This window comes from Tachysurus vachellii, chromosome 2 (assembly GCF_030014155.1).
Source record: "Tachysurus vachellii isolate PV-2020 chromosome 2, HZAU_Pvac_v1, whole genome shotgun sequence".
In the NCBI taxonomy this organism is placed as follows: Eukaryota; Metazoa; Chordata; class Actinopteri; order Siluriformes; family Bagridae; genus Tachysurus; species Tachysurus vachellii.
In genome coordinates this window covers 17,596,111-17,615,206 of record NC_083461.1, presented here as the reverse complement: position 1 = coordinate 17,615,206, position 19,096 = coordinate 17,596,111, and the positions used below count along the sequence as shown (strand labels likewise).

The window sequence follows — 19,096 nt, the reverse complement described above, 5'->3', positions numbered from 1 at the left end:
GTTGTCAACCAATAGTCAACCAATTAAACTAAGAAAAGTTATTGTGTACCTCCTATGTATTTTTACTTTACATTTTACTTAAAGTGACAATATTTTAATAATGAGTGCAATATGTGCAGTTACATGTTTATGACTCCTGTTACAATTATATGAAATGTGGCTATGTTAGAATTATATATAATTAAAATATCAATACTAGACCCTGTAAAGATTATAAGTACCATTTGCCACATATTGCAGACAATATTTTTAAGTGGGAGATTGATTGAAGAAGAAAAAAAGGCTCTGGTTATTTGATCAGTTACATCATAGTTTTTCAAATGAACTCAAGAAATCCTATAATTTAATTTACCTTTCAGTAAAAAAACCTACATCTCCAGCTTTGCAAACACAAAACATGGTGACTTGTGGGACTAAATGGGTTAATTACAAGTGAATAAATTGTCTTCATTATCCACAGTAGAGCCTGTGTGCTATTTGCTAGAGATTATTGATGGATATTTGTTAACCTCTGCTGAGTTTTGGCATACAGTACAGAGGATCTGTCATCTCCTGAATTCTAGTTTTCAGATAACAAGGCATATCAGTATCAGGAGGGTGGGGAAAGAGAAAATAGAGGTTGGGCAGCCCCTCCCCAACCCCTGCTGCTGTGTGAGATTAAGGCCTTGACTCATACACACACGCACCCACACACATCGGCTGTAGAAAGGAGTCAAGTGAGGGACATATTCAATGTCTGAAAAAATGCAAATGGACAAGAACAAAAGCCTGTAACTGCTTTTATTATTTATACATTGTAATGTCTTTACATGATGGTTTAGAACTTCATGATTTACTTTTTCAATTTCAGTGAGATCTCTCACCAAGAGGATGACGGTGATGGGAAAAAGAAAAAGAAACCAAAGAAGTACAAGGGCCAGCCATGGGCTAAAGAGGGTCCACCGGACCCATTTAAAGTGGTGTGTACCTAATTGTTCATTATAGTACAGTCTGAATTGCACTTGTAAAATGCATAAATGCTACCTTAAAAACTGTCTTATTGTGAGCTGTTAATATTTTTATGCTAGCTACTACAGGAAAAACATCAGTGATCTTTGTGGATCATTTCTATCCTGTCTAGTTGGATTCTCTACCTGAAGAGAAGCAGCAGGAGATCCAGAGAGCGCTACACCTCTTCTCTCTGAGCCAGGGTCCACCTAAGAGCCTAAAAGAAGCCCACAAGCACAAATTCAGCTTCTGGAACAGCCAGCCAGTCCCTAAGATAGGTACAGAGCGAATGTTTAGGATGATTTAGAAATGTTACGATAGAAATGAATTAGATTAATTTGATCTTAACCTGGGGGCACGGTGGCTTAGTGGTTAGCACGTTCGCCTCACACCTCCAGGTTCGGAGTTCGATTCCCGCCTCCGCCTTGTGTGTGTGGAGTTTGCATGTTCTCCCCGTGCCTCGGGGGTTTCCTCCGGGTACTCCGGTTTCCTCCCCGGTCCAAAGACATGCATGGTAGGTTGATTGCCATCTCTGGAAAATTGTCCGTAGTGTGTGATTGCGTGAGTGAATGAGAGTGTGTGTGCCCTGTGATGGGTTGGCACTCCGTCCAGGGTGTATCCTGCCTTGATGCCCGATGACGCCTGAGATAGGCACAGGCTCCCCGTGACCCGAGGTAGTTCGGATAAGCGGTAGAAGATGAATGAATGAATGAATGAATGATCTCGTCAGGCACCCAGCACAGTTTCAGACATGGTTTAAGGTTTTCTTATGCGCTTTTAAAGCTCTACATCTACTGTAGGTTCCTTTACTAATCCCTAATCTACTCCTTTCCTTTTATTCCTTGCATATTAGCTCAAGGCTGACCAAGAGTATGGAACAGCTTATTAGACATGCCTCTTCGTACCTTTAAATTACATGTGTACAATCTTCTAGTTGGGGGGTACGGTGGCTTAGTGGTTAGCACGTTCGCCTCACACCTCCAGGGTTGGGGGTTCGATTCCCGCCTCCGCCTTGTGTGTGTGGAGTTTGCGTGTTCTCCCCGTGCCTCGGGGGTTTCCTCCGGGTACTCCAGTTTCCTCCCCCGGTCCAAAGACATGCATGGTAGGTTGATTGGCCTTGTATCCTGCCTTGATGCCTGATGATGCCTGAGATAGGCACAGGCTCCCCGTGACCCGAGATAGTTCGGATAAGCAGTAGAAAATGAATGAATGAATGAATGAATGAATGAATCTTCTAGTTCAACCTAGGAATGTGGTAGCTTAGTGGTTAAGGTGTTGTACTACTGATCAGAAGGGTGTAAGTTTGAATCCCAGGTACATCAAGGTTCCACTGCTTGGTGGCCCCCTGTGCAACACCCTCAATTGCTCAGTTTTTTAAATTTCAATAAAAGTATAAGTGATTCTGGTTAAGTGTTTCGGGTAAATGTAGTTGCTGGTGTTTAATTTGTTTAAAACAACTGTCTGGATCAATGGTGTGAATTACCGGTTTCTTCATGTGTATCTTTGTTGTTTTTTTCTGTTGAGTAAACTGCTTTAAAAAAGCTCCATAAACAAAAAATGAACTTAAATTAAATTCTTGCACTTAGTTTGGATGAAATTATAGAATGCTTTCACAGCAGTTGGAAACTGACACTAAATACTGTTTGAGCAAAATCTTTCCTTTTGATGAAAGGCTTCCACTTACATTTATTTTGTGATTGCTGAAATACTGTCACAGTCCATGTTTAGATCTGATGATTCCCTTGCTGGCATTTCTTGTTTTGAAGGAGAGGAAGTGCGTACACATGGACCCATACAGTCAGAAAAGCCAAATATTCGACAGGAGTCCTATTCTCTCCCTGAAGGCTTCTGTTGGGACTCGCTAGACCTAGATACAGCAGAGCAAGTGGGCTACAATTTTTTATTTTTTTTTTTTGTGATTTTCATATCCTGTTCACTAATAAGCACCCAATTACATTTTGGTTGGAATACAATATGTCTGAGTAGCGTTATATTGTGAGATAATATCATGTGCAGATCACATATTAGTCCACAGTTTATAACTGTTGTGGAATTTGCATTGTGTGCATGTGTCTGTTTATACAGCTGGGGGAGCTGTGTACATTGCTTAATGAAAATTACACAGCAGAGGATGACAACACACTTCGTTTCTACTACTCCCCTGAATTCCTGCTATGGTGAGTGTTACACAGTTTACAGTATGACTGCAGAAGCATGACTGAAATTGATGTACATATTTTTCTGATTCAGAAATAGCCTCTAATTATATTTCAATTCGATTTATGGCTGTCAATAGATTAAAATTTTTAATCACGATTAATTACACTGTTTTTGTGTGATTAACTGTGATTAATCGCACACTTACGGTGAAATTAAACATACTTATTTATTTTGTTTATGTTTATTTTAGACATTTCACAAAATTGTTATATCCAGGAATGTGAACCATTTTGTGCTTGCCAAACTAAGACAGAACACACAGAAGCTTATTTTTGTAGTCTGCATTTAACCAGCTGCTAAGGCCGTATATGTTGACAGCCCTAATTTAGATACATAATCACTTATCAAACATGATCTTTTATTCTGGATTAATGAATGCATAAACAGAAAGGGTTTGGTGTGAAGGTGGGTATAATGGATAGCCTGATGTTAGATATTACTAAGACAAGACAATACAATTCTCAGGTTTTTCAAGAAGGTTATATTCTAACACAAATTGTATGTCCACACAATGACATATTGCAAGTGTGAAACATTTAGAGGTGGTGAATGACATGCAGCCCAGACATTACTGAAAGTGTCAAAGTGCCTGTATATGTAGTTTGAAGTAGTTTCACAGTTCAAATCAGTTGGGTAAAAGTAGAAAAGTGTAATTTGCCTCACAGAAAGCAGACAAAATGACAAACAGCACCTAAAGTTATGATTGTTTTAATTATGTTTTTTATTTTCATTTTATTTAAATATTAAAAGTTTCAAATCTTACCTATCTACATATTTTATCTATACTTATAGAAATATAAATAGAATACAGCCAACCAGTCCTTGGACACATGTTCACATTTAATTTTTATCTGTTCCACATTTTCTTATAGACATTTAACTACTTATGTTTGTTTAGCTTCTTAGTGATTTATAGACTAAGACAAATTAACATACTTGGCAAAACACAAATTTTATGAATGTGATTGTGATTATATAAGGGCGCTGTGTCCCCCTGGTTGGCAGCCTGAGTGGCACTGTGGAGTGCGTGTCAACTCTAACAAAAAACTTGTGGGCTTCATTAGTGCTGTCCCTGCCACGGTTAAAATATACGACGTGTAAGTACATTAGCCTTCTCAGATTTTGCATAGCTCTGAACAGATTTAAATAAACAGATTTAAATTTGTAGATCCCAATTCAAATCTCTACAGGGAGAAGAAGATGGTGGAGGTAAACTTCCTGTGTGTGCATAAGAAGCTACGCTCCAAGCGTATGGCTCCAGTCCTTATCCGTGAGATCACTAGGCGGGTCCAGCAGCAGGGTTTATACCAGGCTCTCTACAGTGCCAGTGTTGTGCTACCAACTCCTGTGACAAGCTGCAGGTATGAGCCTTTCCGAGCCATCTAGACAACACACTTCTTCTGCATACATGAGCTCACAGATGCTCATGGTTGGCTAGTGTCACTCTGATTTACAGAACAGAGTAATGCCATTCCTTTTATCTAGAGAACATGGCCAATTTTCCTCTCTAAACTCTGGGCCACAGTTGGCTGTAACATCATTTTGTTTTATAAACACTTCTAACATAATATTTCCTAGTAGCCTTATTAAGATTAAATTGAATGTAGCATTTTTCCTCTCTTCACTATCGCTTTGTTAACAGGCACTGGTTTCGATCCCTGAACCCACGCAAGTTGATTGAGTTGAATTTCTCTTCTCTTCCACGCCACATGAACCTGCAGCGTGCATGCAAACTGAACCGACTGCCAGAGGTGTGTATTTATGGTGCTTTGTTTTTACCATTAAATGTAATAATAGACACTATAATACCTGTAAGTTATATCTTTATGGATTTTTTTAATGAGTTCAATTTTATCCTTTGTCTTATTTTCTCTTGACAGATGACCAAGACTGCTGGGCTACGCCTCATGACCTTGGCTGATGTACCCAAAGTTTATGACCTTCTGAGAGAGTATCTAAAAGACTTTCATCTTCTCCCCATATTAAACAAGGAAGACACTCAGCACTGGTTCCTGCCCAGAGATGGCATCATTGATACTTATGTTGTCGAGGTTAGTTTGCATACAACACACATAGGGGTCATGGGAATCTTTGAGCTGGAAAACATATTAAACCTCTTCCATGCTCACTTCTTTATTCCTTTTAATTTGCAGTCAAAACCTTTTGTTCTGGTGCATGAGAGTGGAACTGTGTAACCACATTAATGAATAAACATCTCCTTTTCTGTGTTTTCAGCATTCACTGACATTTTCTTAATAATGTTATTACAGGGTTTAGGTGGTGTAATAACTGATATGGTAAGTTTCTATACCATGACTTCGACTGTTTTGAACCACCTTATTCATCGGAGCCTGAAGTCAGCACACGCTCTTTACACAGTCACCACTGTTACTCCTCTACAGCAGCTTATGGAAGATGTCCTCGTGATAGCAAAAGCTGTGAGTATATGATATAAAGTCTGTCCATATATGATATAAGGTGGTGCAGTCTTTTGAAACTGAAACTCCATTCACTATCAATGTCTTTACCTTTCAGAGACGATATGATGTGTTCATTGCTCTGGATGTTATGAGAAACAAGGAATTTCTGGAACCTCTAAAGTTTACACAAGGAGACAACACGACACATTACTACCTTTACAACTGGACATGCCCTAACATCACCCCAGATAAGGTGACCACAGTATTACAAATAAGTGTGTGATGGATTTCTCATGTTGCTTACATTTTGCAGCTGTAGAATAAACTGTGTGAAGGCAGAGAGTGAAACAGAAGCAACGGATCAAACAGAGATGTAAACATGGTTGTTCCTGTTTCAGGTTGGCATGGTGCTCAAATAATATCTTCAGAGTTTTTTTGAGGAAAGGAGATGTTACCACTGAAGACATTTCTTTCTGTAATCTTTAATAAACTTTTCTTATCACCTCAAATTATATCGAATGACTCGTGAATATATTGCTATAGTCTTGTATTTCATGACGTTACACTGCTGTCAATCTATAAAATGTGTACAACCTCAAGAATAACAGCAGGGGGCAGAAGAATACCATCATGTTATATTTAAGCCTTGGCGTTGAACAAAAAAAAACTTTTCCAATTACTAACAATTTTATAATTATTAGAGCAGAGGTATTCTACAATTAGGGGTGTTTTTACTTTGTAAATTATTACTCAGCAATTTACAACGTCTAATTCATAGTTAATTGTATGTTACAATTAACATGTGTTAATTAGCACAGAAAACAATCCTCGTGCTCTCATTCACATCTAGCTAACTAAATACAACGAAATTAAAGGTTAGCCAGTAAAAACCCCCCACAAAAGTCACATATTCATAATAAAAGTGTACATTTAAGCACAGATATGCAAATGCAAATATAAATGAAAACATTATCTGAATGTATGTAGATAACTATATATCTATGTCTATGCCTTTGTACAGAACCTTCATCTTATCCTCACAATTCAGGAGATCCTGAAATAAACTCTGGATCCTGAAGAAAACAAGTGATTTTAAATCAGAAAGCTTCAGTGATGAGATATATAATATTTTAAATTTTAAGTTAATCCTTTTTAAATTAATTTTAAACACATATTCATTTATTTATATTTATCCTTAATTTTTCTTCTTCTTATCTATCTATCTATCTATTTGTCTGTCTGTCTGTCTGTCTGTCTATCTATCTATCTATCTATCTATCTATCTATCTATCTATCTATCTATCTATCATCTATCTATCTATCTATCTATCTGTCTATCTATCTATCTATCTATCTATCTATCTATCTATCTATCTATCTATCTATCTATCATCTATCTTAAATAAAAGAGCAAAATCCCAAATGACTCCTTACTCGGTATGTAAGTGCACTAACTGATGTATGGAATGACTCGCGTCCCTGACAGTGCACTATGTGTCCTGATTGTGCGGTTTGGGATTGAGCCTGAGTGCTGGCTTTGTGTTCAGTCTGAACGCGGAACAGAGTGAAAGCAGCGCTGGACAGAGGGCGGGATTTCAACTTTCCAAAACGGCTGGGACATTTAGTTTAGTCCGTTCTGCTCCCAGTAGCCGGACTGTCAGTTGTACTTTATGCGTGTGCTTGCCAGAAGTTTATCTTGTATATGTTGTCTAGCCACATCGGAAAAACTCTAGGCTTTTAGTTTAACCCAGACAAAAGCTTCAGGGGTTTGATCGCCACTGCGCAAACTCTTATCCCAAAACAAAGACTTGCCATTTGAATGAGAAGTGCACTTTTAGTGGAAATGCACTAATGATCTGTTACTGTGGCAAACTTTGACTGAAGGGTTGACTTTTGCAAGGACATGGAGTAGCTCTGCACTCCTGCCTGACTGGGAATAAACCCTACACAGGTAAGTGCTACCTGACCTTGATCATATCTGAGACTGTATTTGTTCCTTCACACTTTCCTTCATTCTTTGTGGATTTGTTTGAAAAATTGGGACTTGAGTGTTAATAATAGTGCATGATCTCTCTCTCTCTCTCTCTCTCTCTCTCTCTCTCTCTCTCTCTCTCTCTCTCTCTCTCTCTCTCTCTCATATCACTGAAGCTTTCTGATTTAAAATCACTTGTTTTCTCCATGATCCAAAGTTTATTTCAGGATCTCCTGAATTATGAGGATTTCCAATCTGCTATATAAGATGAAAGTTCCGTACTAAATATTAATTAAGATCCCCATCTTTTTGATCCCCATCTTTTTGATCCCATATGCATGATAAGGACCTGCACATTACAGTATGTCAGAACTCTTCTACATCTGAGTATTCCCCCAAGCTTCTGGGAAAGGGCACTGTAAGGCACCTGCAAAAACAACAGCAAAATGCAAACTAACCGAAAGTCTCAGCATGACTTCACCACATCACATAGCAAGTAATGACACTGGATTAGGGAGTTAAGCTGTTGCACCACCAGAGATCTGTTTAAATATTGCGCAAACAAAAGACATTTTTTAAACTGAACAAAATATTCTTGACTTATATTTGTGTGTGTGTGTGTGTGTGTGCGCATGCATGCTTCTTTAGTGTGTGTTTGTGTGTGTGCTTTGTGTCAAACCAGTCTGTAACCATTTATTTTCTTTTTACATTTCCTGGCAACTCTAAAAAAAAAAGGACTAAGTCCAAGCTACAGTGCCTTAAGAAGAGTGTTGTAAGCCTGTCGTAATGCATGAGCAGACACGCCTCTAACGTGTTCATGATCTAGGGTTTGACTGAGTTTATTGTAGAGGTTTTCACAATGTTCTATTAAAACATGTCCTGAGGTGAGTAATGAATACAAAGACAGTGATGGAAGGGTAGAGGTAAAGAACAAAAACACAGGGAACCTTGCACTGTGCACACGTACTGTACGTGCACAACAATCTGCTGTCTGTTAGACATGCTGCTAAATACCTCAAAAGCTTAGACAAGTCCTAGCAGAGATGCCAAAGGTTTAACATTCCAGGTTCTTCTCGCCCACCTTGTTTATTTTGATCCATGTAAAGGAAGAAGCGCGCACAAGCTCTTTTGTTAGTAGTGATTAAGTGATTGTCTTGAATTGGGTGAAGTGCTCAGTGTCTCAGCAGTTGGACTTAAATGAGACTTTCTCAATCCTCATGTTGCTAATAGCACCACTGATGATGTGAAGATGATGATTCTTGGCTCAGAGGGACGGAAGTCATTTTCAGCTGCCTACTTTTGATGTGCATTTTAATGTCATACATGAAGCATTGCAGAATAAAGTATTGTCCAAACAATTTGATTCAGGTTTAAGGAATTTTATTGCTTTAAGGAGCCCATGAGTTTTTATTTGGACTGACTAACAGCATTGTCACACCCCCTTTATAGTATATGAGACTGTGCTTATTTACTGGGACTGACATGCTCAGTGGCCACACTGCTTTGAATGGCACCGAAAAGAACTTCAGCCAAACCTGCTTTACATGGACTAACAGGCAAGTAGGCCACACCCCCTTCACAGGCAATTCATGTTGGGTTCAACTACAGCTATTAAATCAAATTTAGTGACATCAGAAGTAAGATAATCTTAGGAAGATAAGAAGATAACGCATATAGGTTGCACCTACTTTTTCCAGATAATAGTAAACTAGTTAAAAATGGATGCATGTGTGCTACAGACTGTTATTCGGAAAAATTGCCAAGTTTAGTTTACTTTTGGAAGATTGGTGAATATGGAGTTTGCTTAAGATAGTGAGATAATGCATTCACAATAGTTATTTTCTTAACATGTTCCTTATAAAATCACCTCACAGCAGCACCGCTCATATTCACCTGGTTTGTGCTCCGCCCCAGCTGAGAAACTAGGGAGCTGAAAATCCAGTGTGACTGCTACTTTTCCATTTGCAAACCAGCCCTTCTGGTTTGGATTCCCTGAACCTTTCTTGGATTTATTACAGTGTCCTAAAGCCACAGGTTTTCAGTTGGTGGAAAATTATTCACCTAAATGATAGACCTCAATCCAAGAAGTTGTATGTCTATATTTAGGCATTTGCAAAGCAAGTCATTTGTGTTTATAAACATGTTTCTGTCTCCAGTTTTGTGCAGCATCTTCTGCAAGACATTCATCTCACTCCAGATGATGAAACCTCCTATCTGGACCCTTCTGGAATGTTTACAATCAGCAGAGCTTATAGTGTGGCTTCAGAAGAGAATGTCTTTGTTTACAGCTTGAGTTTAACACTTATTTACCTCATAGCATTACAAACTGAGAGACGTTTGAGCAATGCAGCTGAAAGTGGATAAGACCTAGGTCCACCCTGAGACACAATCTGCATACAGTGCATCATTGTAACATGCGAACAAATAGATACAAGGCGTTATACTGGATATACATTAACAATTGTGTTCTAATGTTCGACCTGAAAGCCCGAATCTAAATAATTTTAAATTATAGTTTGCAATGGTATTGATTAATTTCCTCTTTTGTGGTTTAGACAGTAGTTTTAAATGCTAGGCCAGTTGCAGGTTTATATTAGCATCTTATCCACATTACATTAGCTCTAGTATGTTGTTGTTTCCACAGGGTCTTGCATCTTGGTCAGGCAACATGAACTGATTTCAAAAAGTATGTAATCATGGATATGGTGGATTGTTCTGGAAGAAGATGTTTATTTAACATTTATGGAAAGGGTCTCCAAAATCATTGCTTTGTAACTGAGAGAGAATAATAAACAGGCTTTTGAGGGAATAACAGTTTATAGCTGTTATAATTGAAGTGATAATAGGAGCTAAATTTATTACATTGAAAAAGATATTAGCAGAGGGATGGAAAAGGAATTAAATACTTAGCAGCATGCATGTTTTATTCTTTATTTAAGGAGCGCGCACTTCACACCGTTGCTGCTTGGGATCGAGTCCCAGGAGGGAAATCGATCTAGTTGATGAGGGGTTAACTCTTTTTATCCCAAGCCTGGATAAAACTGGAGGATTGTGTCTATAAGGGCATCCGGCATCAACCCTGTACCAAATATGCGGATTGGATAATCTGCTGTGGTGACTGCGAACAGGGAGAACTATTCATTTATTGACTAGAAGCGAGGCACAGCACTGGATACAAACTGTCTTGCTTTCTGAAAGGTGTCCAAGGGTTATGAGAATTTTAAGCCAGTTTATTATATTCAGTACAGCAGTTGAGGCAAGACTTTCTAAATGAAGGTGGTGTGCAACAGTAATCTGAATATAACTGCCCTTACCACCTCTCTCTTTCTTCCTCCACACCATTTTTCTATCCAGTGACAGTAATTGTGGCTTGGCTGGGAAATCCTACACTGTAAATATTTAGTCCTGCTGAGGACGAACATGACAGCGCCAGAATTTGGTGATGAAGCTCTTGGGTTGTAGAAAGCAGAGTGATTCCAGTCAGACCTGTTAAAACACTTATGGTTATGCTTAATGTCATCATTTTAATAGCTGCTGACATCCTGTGATGTCCTTGCTGCACAGCTGGTCGCTCAACATGCGGTAACACAGCTGGTGCTTCGTAGCAACGTTCCTTTGTTGCACTTTCCTCTTTTTTTTATAGTTCATTGAACAAAATATGGGAAGTGTGTATAAATGAACCTGATGTTAAACTTGCAGATACTACAAATTTTCTTCCTCTTTTGAGGTCAGTCACTGACTAAACAAGACTGAAATAAGCAAAACGGCAAGGGACATGGGAACTAACACTGGAAAAATGTGTTGTTGGAATTTGACTTTGTCTGTGGGATAGTAATACTTAGTGGTGTTAAACGTTAAAGGGTTACAAAATGCTGCAGTAGCTCCAGCTGCTTTCCTGGATTCACACTGCTCGCTCTCTACTAAGATGTGTTTTAACTGCTGGAGACATGTTAGTCTTTAAAATTCTTGGCTCAGTCCCCTTCTCCCTTTCTCTTACCACACCCTCTTTTCTCACTGCACCGGACTACAGTCATTTAATTGCCACTCTTTCAGATGGTGTTGAGTCACAGGACACCCCGTGTCAGGATAGAGACATTTTTAATCTCCCCTACTGTTCTGAATATTCCACATTTTCATGTGGAGTAAATTCAATTGTGATTGATTCCATCACTAAAAGCTAATTATTCCAGAATGCTCAGAATAGTGTAACTGTAGCTAAACCTGTGTTTAAACTCTGTCCAAGTTGAATAGGACAGGAAGGATATGAATCCCTCTCTGGACAGGGTGTGATTTATTCTACATGAGGTTTTGACCTTGGCTGATCCTTATGACCAGGCTAGCTGCTTTTTTGTAAAGCTTTTTATTAATAAAACTAAATGCAAATAAACATACTGAGATTAAAGTTAGGTTTATGGTGTTGCATAGTATTAATTAGCTCAATTAATTTCTATGAAAGGTCCTCACAAGGATACTAAAACTGCAATGGACTGATCTCAGAAGTGGAAAGTGCTCAGAATGATGTCATTTTCAACTTTGTTATATTTCATCTGCAAAGAGGGCAGAAAATCATGGCTGGAACACATGCTCACCTGTGTTCAAACTGTGATGAGCGATGTACAGTATATTTACCATGTCCAAAATAGTGAACTGAATTAGATTTAACAAGCCAACGCATCTGTCTGTTGATTGACTAAAAGAAATATCTGTACATGTAACTCATTTAAAAGTATAGCAGTTGCTGCTTTGTTTACTGCTTGCGCCATTTGACGTCACATGCTGAAGGATGAAGAGACCACATTGTCTACCTTCCTTGTTTTTATTATAGTCAAAGATTCCAAATTAAGATTTTTTCCCAAATGTTGCATAACTCTAGTCTTGTAAATCCACTCTTTCTGGTTTGTACTCGCCTTCATTATCACAGTACAGCTTTCTAGAAATCTCTCGGACAGAAACTTGGTTGCACTCTTGTACAATAGTGACAGAAAAAGCCATTTTTAAGCTGATGAGATAATCGACCATAAAACAGTGATGTTTTTCATGGCTGATTGCCCTTTAGTGGAGATTATACCTTTTAAATGGCCAGAGTATATCTGATCCTCTGGGTTGATAGAGCTTCCGCTGCCACGCCCTTCCTCTTTGTGTTATTTGAGTACAGAAGGCTTTAGGGGTTTTGAGTATGTGCTAGTTAGTGTGTTTACTCAGCCTTACATTGCAGTTGTGAAAATTCATGGTGTTAGAGTAAACACCTCATTTTGCAACACTGTTCTTAAGTTCCCCTCTTGCTTAAGTGTGAGTGATTATTCTCTTACGTTTTATTATTTTATTGCCTTGATTTTGTGCTAGAGTACAGTATTGTAGGGAATATGTTTTAGTTCTTTTTAGTTGTAGTTTGTTTGCGTGTGTTTTCGCACTACCCTTATTCTAAAATAAGCAAACAGCCAGCAGGAAGCAAGGGACAAAGGGCTGAATGAGCAGAGGCACTGATCCAGGAACAAATATTGCTCCAACTGTCACTGGTCGTGCTGATCCAGGCCTCAGTAGACTCGTCTGTTGCTCGTCTTGTTGCCTGATCAGACATGATGATAAATACCTTTTTTTAATGAGCATCCAGATAAAAGAGGATTTAAGATTTAATACTCCCGACTCAGAAGGATGAAGTGGAATATTGTGTATCACAACCTCTTTTGGCAGAGTTTTAGGGAAAAGGGATCTGGGGGTGTAAATTAACACAGCTTGGCTATATCTGTGAATTAATAAAATGGGTGAATTAACACAAAGTTTTCCATTCATTGAAATGCTGTGTTTCCTAGAGTATGTGGTCATTCAGATTTAAGAAAAAGTATTACATAGAGTTTGCATAAAAATATTCTGATTTGAAATTGCTAGACAAAATACTAGACAAATTTCTTAACTTTAGTACTAAAATTTAACAAGTATGGTAGAATAGTGCAGCGATAATATGGATTTGTGCTTTGTGTTTGCTTTTATTTATGGCTTTGAAAGTACTCACTCAAATCATGTTGGATGTATGAAAACTAACGTTGTCAATGCTACTCAATTCAATCATGTAGAACCCATGTACGCGTTCGAATTAAGTAGCTTTTTTAAGCTAGATTATGTGACTTCTAACTCTTCCATTCACACCGTAGCCTAATTGCAGTAAGCCCAATTGTTAATGTGTTTATGGTACATGTACTACTCCAGCAGAGATGATCGTTCTCTGCCGTCAGATAAAGTGAAATCACATGCTTCGGTAATTAAAAACAAAGACGATGTAGAAAGCAGAAATTGAAGCCTACTTGAAACCTGAGAGACATGCAGGTATGAGATGTCCTAGATCTGTAAAAACCTGTAACATAGAAGATCGAATTCATATGTGATAAACTTATGTGTAAACTCACAACTCATGATTTTACACAAAAACAAGTTATATACTAGTAATAACTAGTGTTAGCCTAAATAGTTTCATGTTGTATGAAATCATGTCCAGGTGACAAAATAAAAGTAGCATCCTGCTATTGCACTTCTCTACACTGATGTCTTTAAGCTAAACTTTTGAACTGCATTCAAATACAGGATTTCTGAAAGTTTATTTGTTTTTCCAATTCAGACACTGCATCTTATTCAGAGCTCATACTTATCACAATGTACAATATCCCCAGACATGCCTGAGGCTGAGACTAGCTTGGCGCTAACATATCGTCAAAAAGACCCTTTTCCATTATCTTATCAGGAGTGATCCATCAAAGTGAAGGCTTTAGAATATTATTCAAAAAGATAAGCCTATTTTGCTGTCAGAGACACAGTGACTCAACTGAGTCAAATAAGTTCCACAAATGCTTTAAATAAAACTAAATTAAAAACCTAACCAAGTTAGGGTCATTGATACAGTATAGCGTTATAGAGACAATAATTTTTTTTCTAGTGACAGTTTATACTTTCGAGTTGCTTGTTTACTGGATATTATAGGATGAGATAAATTAGGCGCCCTAATTGCAATGACAAAAAATACAAGCATCCAAAACCCCAAATTTAGGTGACTCATTGAGATCTGCGCTTATTCCAAAGCAGTAAAAACACATGGCGGAAGAGTGTGGAGGAGGAGAAGAAGGTAGAGAAGACAGAGAAAGAAATTGAGTGCTTTTTTTAAAGATGGGTCTGTAATTGGAAGCATATTTACCATGTCCCTCAGTGTGTGGCTGGTGTAGAGGACATAGCGTGATGAGTTTGGAGATGTTTGCTATGTGCTGGCCAGCCTGTTAGCGTGAACTGCTTTAGGCCTAAGCCACTGCTTAGCACATGTAAATGTCAGATTGGGTTATTGGATTACAGACTGATGAAGCATGCTGAGACCCATCTCCCTGTGGCTGGTCACATGAGCTGCAACAATCACAAACGACCTCACTCTTTCTCTCTCTCTCTCTCTCTCTCTCAGACACATTCGCTATTAGTTCATCATTTGGTTTGCTCCAGTATAGCCACACTGTGCTTCCTGGGCTGAGACTAAATGACTAAAGGACTGAGAGGTGTGTGTACATGTGTGCTGAGAGCAGGTAAGAGCACATAGAAAGCAGATAAGTGCTGTTTGCTATATAAAGAATGTTTTTGCTGTTTAATTCGATTGTGCAGCTCATGGTAGGCACTTTGAATTGCCAAAGAGAAGACTAAAGAAGTTTGGACACGCCTTCTTACAGGAAGGCTTGTTCAGAATTAAAAATATAACTATTAAATAACATTTTTGGGATATGCAGTGGCCAAGAAAAGTGTTGGTGAATAAACAATGTATTGTAAATTCTTTGCAGTTTTCCTGATGAAACTGTGGACGCTCTTGGCGTCTTACCAAGTCTTGCGGTTTCCCTAAAGTTCTAAATAAAAGCTACTTGTTTGGAGAAAAGTGTAGTTTTAAATAAACTCTATTCTTTATTTTTTGCATTTGAATTTCAACTAAGCTTTTATCTAAAGCTTTACTTTATAGTGTTGGAAACCTCAGGCTTCCACATGAATATATGAAACTACCAAATAACGATTCTGACATGAGGGGGGGCACGGTGGATTAGTGGTTAGCTCGTTCGCCTCACACCTCCACGGTTGGGGGTTCGATTCCCGCCTCTGCCTTATGTGTGTGGAGTTTGCATGTTCTCCCTGTGCCTTATGGGTTTCCTCCAGGTACTCTGGTTTCCTCCCCCGGTCCAAAGACATGGTAGGTTGATTGGCATCTCTGTAAAATTGTCCGTAGTGTGTGATTGTGTGAGTGAATGAGAGTGTGTGTGCCCTGCGATGGGTTGGCACTCCATCCAGGGTGTATCCTGCCTTGATGCCCGATGACACCTGAGGCTCCCCGTGACCCGAGGTAGTTCGGATAAGCGGTAGAGAGTGAATGAATATGATATGATATAGTACAATACGATTTATTTGCCTCTGCTTGATATGTTTCAAACTTTGTTTAGAATCTAGGGTGGGAATCTATGATGAAGAAGAGAAGGAATATTTGCAGATTGTATCCGAGTTACAGGCAAATCACCTTGATAAAATATTTACATCAGTTTGAAAGTATGAATTCTTGTCTGTCATTTGTCAATAATTGATTTCTGATTCTATCAACTTTTTTTGTTATTTTTACTGTATTGGGTCTGGAGCATACATGCAGTTTTAAAACCTGTTTTTCCTGCAGCAGGTGAATAGCAGGACTTTAGTGACTCCAGTCATTTGCTTATAGGGTTAATGTTGGAAAGGATCTGCATGATGTTTCTGGTTTAGTGGCATTAATGTAAGCTTAAAACTAAACACCAGTTAAAAAGATTGTGATATACTGAGTATTTGCTTCTGTATAATTGTCACAACCGGTGGCTGGAAGGAGACAGACCCGTAGGCAGGATAGCTTCGAATGAAAGGGGGTTTAATAACTCATGAAGACAGGTACAAAAACATGATGAGAACTGAAATAAAACAGTTGACGACACTTAACATAGACTAGACATGACACCGGGTATAACGCAACTAATGATTCCGCGCTGCATTCAGCAACGCGGCTCACTTAAATACTATACAGATAATGACAACATTAGGAACAGGTGATGAAACAGGGAGGAGCAGACGAAGGCAGGGCAGACACGTGACAACAACAATAGCACATGGCCAAAAGTCTGGGCTGAATCATGACAATAATGCTGTTTAAGGATTTTCAATCGGCACTAAGGCAAAAATATTAGATCCCAATACTTAAAGACATCAGGATACACAATACAATGTATATTACATTATAGCCATCATTTTTCCAGGGTTTGCCACATGCTTTTAAAGCCTCACAAAAAATGAAGGTAAAAAAAGTTGACTCCAATAGGTAGAAAAATAGATATGTTTACTCTTATCCAAGATTATACAATTAATATCTTCATATTGCTCTGTGCTGATTTGCAAGCTGTGGTATTTACACAGTATAACAGCATTTTCACAGTGCTGTCAGGAAAGACCTGAGAGAATGATTCATAAAATTGTGAAAGCCTGTGTGCAGTCATTAGGCCTCTGTGTTCCTCTGTTTTTGACCCAAGAGGCTTTGTTCTGGCTTTGAGTGAGAAACAAAGTTGAGCTCATAACTGCTGGTTTGCATCTGCACCTCCATCACCGAGATGATTCATAATGTCCTGGCTTTGACCCTTCTGTATGTGCATGCTATGATTTACAGAAAGGAACTTCATGCCATATTACACTGCGTAGGTGTACCAAAATTCGTGTTTGCATATGATGGCGGTATTGTGTTCCTGAGAAATTCAATAACCCCTCATTCTCTTTATGAGGACTATGAGGACTAAAGCTTATTGTTAGAAAAATGATATCAAATGTAAATAATGGATGGCAATAAATGATATAAAACCTGCAATAACATTTTGATTACCATCATTACAGCATCCTAAACCTCACACAAATCATTGAAGATTGTGACAGAGCTGCTGCCACCTCCAGCTGTTCTGCTCTGAGTGTCTGCTCTTGGAGCTTGATATGAGCAGGTAACAGGTCTAACGTGTTACTCAACCTTGTTATACCGTAAAGCATTAGCTCACAGCACCACACCAGTTCTCTTACATCATACACATGTTTAATAATAGTCAAGAGCAGGCAGCTACACAACGTAGCTGGTGGTCCCTAGATCTGTAAGAAAAACAAACATTCGGAGCCCTGCCACGAAGCGGAAGGAAGAATGTGGCGTGAGTCTGCATGTCCGGTGTCAGGGGAAATCTGTTGTCGAAAGCCTGCCCTTAGACCAGCCCTGTTTAGGCTGAGCATTGGCAAGGCTTTTAGATTAGCTGGCTCTTCATATAGAAGGAGCTTCCAACAGATGTGATTTATTAACTAAACACACTGGGCCTCATTTTTAGTAAAGTATTGTGTGTAAGTGTTTGCGTAAGCCAAAACAAACTAAAAATGTGTGTGACATGGAAATGGAAGGAAAATAAGATCTACACTGTACCCATGTACCCAGTGTTTGTCTAGATTGATATGAGGCCCAGTGTTCATAATATAAAAAGAATTGACTGCAGAACTATATCACAAACCGTGCAGCTTCTGTAAGACGAGTCACTGCATCTTTTTAAAGTGCCAGTCATGCTCCATTACAGAGCTACTCAGCACTCTCTGGGGAACGAATCAACTGCCTTCTTCCGCATAGACGAGCTCACAGACATCCAGGATTAATGTTGCTCTGATTGCTAAGCATTAAGAATTAAGATTTATGCCATCCATCCCAACTAGAGAACAGACAGAATTAGGTCTATTGTACATCATGCAACGATGGCTGTAATACATCTTAAATATGGCCAAAAGTTTGTGAACACCTGACCATAACACCCATAAGAGGGCATTTCCCATCTGTGCCAAAAAGAGAAGTCTTTTTTCACATATACCTTACATATTTTTCACATCCCAGCTAAGAAAGTTGAGGTTAGAGCGTAGGGTTAAACAGGATACTGGAGCACAAAGGGTTAAGGGCTTTGCTTAATGGCCTAACGGTTTCAGCTTTGATGGTGCCGGGGATTGAACCACCAACCTTCCAATTAACAACTCATTTGGCAGAAAACATTAGGATTTATATTTACTGGAACTAAAGGTGTAAACAAGTCAAGTCAAGTCAAGACAACCATTTATACCTGACTCATTCCTCCAAAACAAAACATATTCCAGTATCACAATGTGTGGAACACAAACCACAAAATCCATAAAGGTTTGTAAAAGAAGTTTCCTGACCACAACCTCACTGAACACCTTTGGGATGAACTGGAACACTGATCAGATGCTTATGTGCATGGGGCTGCCATGGCCATATTTAGTCATTATGATAGTTATTAATTATTGTTGATTAAGTGATAGGTGATCATTAAGAGTGCGAGAACTTTTTTTATAACTTCACTGTTTGACTTTGTGTATGAGTGAAAGAGAAGCACTCAGTCAGAAATTAGATCTGCAGAGCAAGTTCCAGTAACAGTGCGGATATGAATGCGGTATA

The 19,096-nt window shown here is 38.7% G+C and overlaps 2 protein-coding genes across 6 annotated transcripts in view; both read left to right on the top strand.

Annotated features, from left to right (window-relative positions):
* Positions 1-661: 661 nt before the first annotated feature.
* Positions 662-6,136, top strand: nmt1b (N-myristoyltransferase 1b). Of its 3 annotated transcripts, XM_060861064.1 has the most exons (12): positions 662-770; positions 851-959; positions 1,121-1,265; positions 2,754-2,872; positions 3,073-3,164; positions 4,188-4,304; positions 4,398-4,568; positions 4,850-4,958; positions 5,088-5,258; positions 5,478-5,645; positions 5,743-5,880; positions 6,026-6,136. In XM_060861064.1, the coding sequence occupies exons 1-12, from the start codon at positions 733-735 to the stop codon at positions 6,044-6,046; spliced, it is 1,398 nt and encodes a 465-aa protein (XP_060717047.1). In that variant the 5' UTR covers positions 662-732; the 3' UTR covers positions 6,047-6,136. The 3 variants fall into 3 exon arrangements, with proteins under 3 accessions (XP_060717047.1, XP_060717039.1, XP_060717057.1); XM_060861056.1 differs by lacking the exon at positions 6,026-6,136 and having other exon boundaries at positions 5,743-6,016; XM_060861074.1 differs by lacking the exons at positions 4,188-4,304; positions 6,026-6,136 and having other exon boundaries at positions 5,743-6,016.
* Positions 6,137-7,194: 1,058 nt separating this feature from the next.
* The window catches only part of svild (supervillin d), a 50,452-nt gene continuing 38,550 nt past the window's right edge, over positions 7,195-19,096 (top strand). Inside the window, exon 1 of one of the 3 annotated variants that reach the window (XM_060861030.1) lies at positions 7,195-7,578. The gene's annotated coding sequence lies outside the window, so the exon portion shown is untranslated. Of the gene's footprint in view, positions 7,579-15,046; positions 15,153-19,096 lie in introns of those variants that run through there. The other 2 variants (XM_060861045.1, XM_060861037.1) reach the window with 2 other exon arrangements.